The 6,068-nt window shown below is 37.7% G+C and overlaps 1 protein-coding gene across 1 annotated transcript in view; it reads left to right on the top strand.

The window, feature by feature from the left end:
• LOC143036145 (zinc finger MYM-type protein 1-like) overlaps positions 1–220 on the top strand; it is a 480-nt gene extending 260 nt beyond the window's left edge. Inside the window, exon 1 of the mRNA XM_076203393.1 lies at positions 1–220. This exon is cut by the window's left edge and continues 260 nt beyond it. Within this exon, the coding sequence (XP_076059508.1) occupies positions 1–220 (220 nt within the window).
• Positions 221–6,068: the final 5,848 nt, after the last annotated feature.

The raw sequence follows: 6,068 nt of genomic DNA, 5'->3' as shown, positions 1-6,068 counted from the left end.
ATTAAGAATTGCTGTCACTACACCTGTGACTGTGGCATCTGCAGAGAGAAGCTTCTCTAAACTTAAGCTCATTAAAACATATTTAAGGTCTACTATGTCACAGGAGTGCCTAAATGGGCTGACAATAATTAGCATTAATAGAGAAATATCCAAACAGGTTTCGTATGATGATACTATAGATGATTTTGCTGCAAGGAAGTCAAGAATAGTCTGGTTTTGAATATGAAAAAAGTGAAGAAAATTTTTATTTAATAGTTTTAGCATAGACACATATATGCATTGAGTTCTATGGTTTTAGATTGGAAAGATTACATTTTCAGTTCATCTTAGGTAGGATTTGCAATAAAAATGTATAATGGTGTTATTCTATTAAAATTTACAAAAATCGTTAGTATACTTTTGAGTCTATACTTTTCCTTGCTGTGTATGCATATACGTGAAGATGATTTATTGATCAAGTATGTTGTTTTTGTTGTGGAACTTGTGATGCTAGTTGTGTTCGAAATTGTTTAGCTTATTATTTCCAGGCCGGAGGGGGGAAGGAGGGAGGGAGGGGAGGGGGGGGCGCCATAACGAATTCTTGCCTGGGGCGTGTGTGTGTGTGTATTTACCTAGTTGTATTTACCTAGTTGTATTTTGCGGGAAGGGGAGCTATGCTCGTGTTGTCCCGCCTTTGTATCTTGCAGTGTCTAGTTTGTTTTTAAACTCATGAATGGTTTTTGCGCATACTATTTCATTGTCCAGTTTGTTCCAAGTGTCCAAAACTCTATGAGGAAAACTGTTTTTCTTCAGTTCTCTTCTATAGCTATGTTTTTTTTATTTTCTTTCCATGTCCTCTTGTGTTTCTTTTGTCCCAGTTAAGTAAGTTCTCACTATCGAGTACCTCTGTGCCTTTCATGATTCTGTAGATGGTCAATAGGTCACCTCTCTCTCTTCTTTGCTCCAGTGTCGGTAACTCCAGTTTAGCCAATCTCTCTTCGTATGATAGGTTTGCAAGTGCAGGTGCCATTTTTGTAGCTGCTCTTTGGATTCTTTCTATTTTCTTTATATTCTTTTTGGTACTGGGGGACCACAATGTCGCTGCATACTCTAATCTAGGCCTTATCAATGTAACCAATATTTTTTTTCATCATGTCTTCGTCCAAGTATGTAAACGCCACTTTTATTGATCTTAGCAAGTTGTAAGCCTCCCCGACAATTTTGTTAATCTGTATATCATAGGACAAGTCGTTCGTGATAATTACTCCCAAATCTTTTTCGGATCCTACTTTCTTTACTTCTTTGGTTCCAATTTTATATTTTCCTGATATTCTGTTTTTGCTTTTTCCAAACTCCATTATGCTACACTTCTTAGTATTAAAGTCCACTTCCCATTTCTGACTCCAGTTCCATACCCTATTTAGGTCTTCTTGCAGTGCTTCACAGTCCTCATCAGTTTCTATTTTCCTTAGCAGTTTGGCGTCATCGGCAAAGAAGCTCATGTAGCAGTTCACGTCCTCATCCATGTCATTCATATAGATAGCAAACATTATTGGTGCCAGCACAGATCCTTGCGGTACTCCACTGATCACCTCTTTCCAGTCTGAATATTTTTCTCTGAGCACTACTCTCATCTTTCTACCAGTCAGAAAGTCCTCTATTCATTTTAGTAGGTTTCCCTGTATTCCTCCTATGTGTTCCAGTTTTTTTAGTAGTTTTCTGTGTGGTACTTTGTCAAAGGCTTTTTGCAAGTCTAGGAATGCACAATCAGCCCATCCATTTCTTTCTTGCACTATGTCTATTAGTCTTGAGTAAAAGCATATTAAGTTTGTGGAGCATGATCTTCCTTGTCTGAATCCGAATTGTCTTGGGTTTAATATGTCATTGTCTTCCAGATGTTTTACCCATCTATTCTTGATTATTTTCTCACAAATTTTGGCAATGGTGCTTGTTAGTGATACTGGCCTATAGTTGGTGGGTTCTTCTTTGTTTCCTCCTTTGTGTATTGGTACAATGTTAGCGTTTTTCCAGTCCTCGGGTATCTTTCCTTCTTTGAGTGAGCTGTTTATTAAGATGTGTATTTTGTCTGTTAGTTCTTCTTTGCACTCCTTTAGAATCCAATTTGCAATACCGTCCGGGCCATGTGATTTTCTGACATCCAGCCTTGATAAATGTTCTGATATTTCCTTTAGTGATGCTGTAAACTCATTCATGAGGGGAGATTTCTTGTTTTTGTCTATGTCACAATTCGGTATTTTCTCTCTGGTGAAAACAGATTTAAAGTGATTGTTCATGACTTCGGCCATCTCTAAATCTTCTGTGTATTCTATGTTTCCTTGGCATAGTTTCACCAATTCCTGTTTGTTTTTAAGTTTACCATTCACATACCGATAGAATAGTTTGGGTTGCTCTTTGCATTTGTCTATAATATCCTTCTCATGGTTCCTTTTCTCCTCTCTTCTCACATTAACATACTCATTTCTATAGTTAACATAAATTTGCCATTTGCTTTGTTTTTTGTCTTTTCTCCACTTTTTCCAAGCTTTGTCCCTTCTGTCTTTTGCCTCACTGCATCTTTTGTTGAACCAACATTTAATGTACTCTCTCTCTCGCTTTTGTCTTGGTACATGCCTGTTTACCCCTTCATTGTAGTTTTCCATCAATATATTCCATTTCTCTTCCACTGCTGTTTCTTCCCTGTAAAATATTTCCCAGTTTGCATTCCGGAAGAATGTCTTTAGTTTTGTAAAGTCTGTTTTGTTGTACCTCAGTCTTCCTTTCCTATGCTTTTCGTTCCTCTCTATGTCTATTTCTTCCTTTAGTATAGTTTCGATGAGTACATGGTCACTCTTTCCAATTGGTGTCTCATACTGGACTTTATGCACTATTTCAGGCTCTGTTGTAAATATTAGATCTAGTTTCGATGGCTCTTCATTATTTCTGTACCTTGTGTTTTCACGGACCCATTGGGTCATTGTGTACTCCATGGTCATATCTAGCAGTACATTGCCCCACGAGTCATCTCCTCCTTGCACTGTCATGCTGTCCCAACAAATTTCTTTGCAATTGAAGTCCCCCATAACTACCAGATTACCCTTACCCATTAGTATCTCATTGAGTGATTTTCTTGTGTCATCTAGCATTTTTGTATGTTCAATTTCTTTCCAAGCGCTTGTTTTTGGAGGCACATAAGTCACCACAAACTTTCTACTTTTCATATTCTTGCCTTCGACTTTTATCATGATCAATTCAGCATTACCTTTGCCCTCTGCAATTTTTGTCACCTTTAGGTCTTTCTTGGCCAAGAACATGATTCCCCCTCCCTGTTTCTTGTCCCTGTTTTTTATCCAGTAGTTGTATAAACCTTGTCCGATAACAGTGGATGGTATTTCACCTCTTAGTTTAGTCTCTACAATTCCCATTATGTCTGGTTTTGCTTCTAACAGATAATCATTGAGTTCGTTCAGTCCCGAAATAAGTCCGTCAATGTTGGTATAGGCCACTTTTAATTTTCTTCCTTCTCCCTGAAGGTGTGTGTGTGTGCGTGTGTGTGTGTGTGTGTGTGTGTGTGTGTGTGTGTGTGTGTGTGTGTGTGTGTGTGTGTGTGTGTGTGTGTGTGTGTGTGTGTGTGTGTGTGTGTGTGTGTGTGTGTGTGTGTGTGTGTGTGTGTGTGTGTGAAGGCGGGTTATTGAAACACTTCGAGACGGTTTTCTCGTCTATATTAGTGTTCAATACACTCCAGATCTTCTTCGATCTACTTCCACCTACTGACTGCCGGCCCCCTCGTTCGCTTCTGCTTCGTACTAGTAGAACTGTTGACAAAGCATTTTATGATGGGGGTTGGCAGCCTTACAATTATTCTTAATTAAATCTAGTGACATGGAAGTTAGTCATTCATATATGGTATCATATTTTCATTATAAGGATGTGTAGTTGTTTCTTGTGATTTAATTATTATCCGTATTAATCTAAATACGGAGTATAACGTGTATGTTGGAAAAGGTGTTGTTTGGAATCAGATTATTTCACGGTTTGATCACGTGAAGGAAGAGCTTAGGGGGGGGGGTGTATGTTCGTATGTATGTTGCAATGTAGTTTTCCGAGGGCGATGTTGTAATAGTTGCATATTGGCGAGGTACATGAGAGAGAAAAAAAAAGAAAAAAAAAGAGAGACAAGAGTAGAAATCCTAAATGAAATTCAGGGGGCAGACCAAGATGCTGGCAAAGACCTGGACGAAACGCTATTCTAAGGATAGAAATCGACCTCTGAAGATAAAATTAAGGTCACAGATGGTAGTAGAAGATATATTTGAAAAAGTAGGCAACTTGGCAAGGAGTGAAAAGTACAATAAGATATGGATAAAAAGAGAAATGAATACTGAAGAATTAGAAAAAGAAAAGTCACTAAGAGAAGAAGCAAAGGAAAAAAACTCGATGAGAACGGAGACAGAAAGCAAGGAATTCCATTGGAGAGTAATCGACATGAGATTGAGGAAATGGCACATCAAAACGAAAAAACCAAAGACAGAAAAAATAATGGAGGAAGAAGAAAATTAAAAGTGGCCTATACTAACATTGACGGATTAATTTCAGGTCTGAATGAACTCAATGATTACCTGCAAGAAGAAAAACCAGACATAATGGGAATTGTAGAGACTAAACTAAGAGGTGAAATACCATCCATCGATATTGGACAAGGATTCTATAATTACTGGATAAAAACAGGGACAAGAAACAGGGAGGAGGAATCATGTTCTTGCCCAAGAAAGACTTAAACGTAACAAAAATTGCGGAGGGCAAAGGTAATGTTGAACTGATCATGATAAAAGTCGAAGGCAAGAATATGAAAAGTAGAAAGTTTGTGGTGACCTATGTGCCCCCAAAACCGAAGGCTTGGAAAGAGAACGAACATACAAAAATGCTAGAAGATACAAGGAAATCACTAAATGAGATACTAATGGGCAGGGGTAATCTGGTAATTATGGGGGACTTCAATTGCAAAGAAATTTGTTGGGATAACATGACAGTGCGAGGAGGAGACGACTTGTGGGGTAATGTACTGCTGGACATGACCATGGAATACACAATGACCCAATGGGTCAGTGAAAACACCAGATACAGAAGCAATGAAGAGCCGTCGAAACTAGATTTAATATTTACAACAGAACCTGAAATTGTGGACAAAATCCATTACAAGACACCAATTGGAAAGAGTGACCATATACTCATCGAAACTGTACTAAAGGAAGAAATAGACATGAAGAGAAATGAAAAGCATAGGAAAGGAAGATTGATGTACAACAAAACGGACTTTGCAAAACTAAAGATATTCTTCCGGAATGCAAACTGGGATAAATTCTATATGGAAGAGACAAAAGTGGATGAGAAATGGAATATCTTGATGGAAAATTACAATGAAGGGATAAACAGGCATGTACCAAGACAAAAGCGAGAGAGTACATCAGATGTTGGTTCAACAAAAGATGCAGTGAGGCAAAAGACAGAAGGGACAAAGCTAGCTTGGAAAAGGTGGAGAAAAGATAAAAAACCTAGTAAATGGCAAATTTATATAAACTATAGAAATAAGTATGTTAATGTGAGAAGAGAGGAGAAAAGGAACCATGAGAAGGATATTATAGATAAATGCAAAGATCAACCCAAAATATTCTATCGATATGTGAATGGTGAACTTAAAAACAAACAAGAAATGGTGAAACGCCAAGGAAATATAGAATACACAGAAGAATTAGAAACGGCTAAAATCATGAACAATCCGTCTTCACCAGAGAGAAAATACAAAACTGGGACGAAGATAATAACAAACAATCTCCCCACATGAGTGAGTTTACAACATCACAAAAAGAAATATCAGAACACCTATCAAAACTTGACGTCAGAAAATCACATGGCCCGGATGGTATTGCAAATTGGATTCTAAAGGAATGCAAAGAAGAACTAACGGACAAAATACACATGATAAATAGCTCACTCAAAGAAGGAAAGATACCTAAAGACTGGAAAAATGTTAACATTGTACCATTATATAAATGAGGAAACAAGGAAGAACCCACCAACTATAGGCCAGTATC

Source organism: Oratosquilla oratoria, chromosome 20, assembly GCF_046742065.1.
Source record: "Oratosquilla oratoria isolate Oo_2021 chromosome 20, ASM4674206v1, whole genome shotgun sequence".
In the NCBI taxonomy this organism is placed as follows: domain Eukaryota; kingdom Metazoa; phylum Arthropoda; class Malacostraca; order Stomatopoda; family Squillidae; genus Oratosquilla; species Oratosquilla oratoria.
This window is presented reverse-complemented; position numbering and strand designations above follow the sequence as displayed.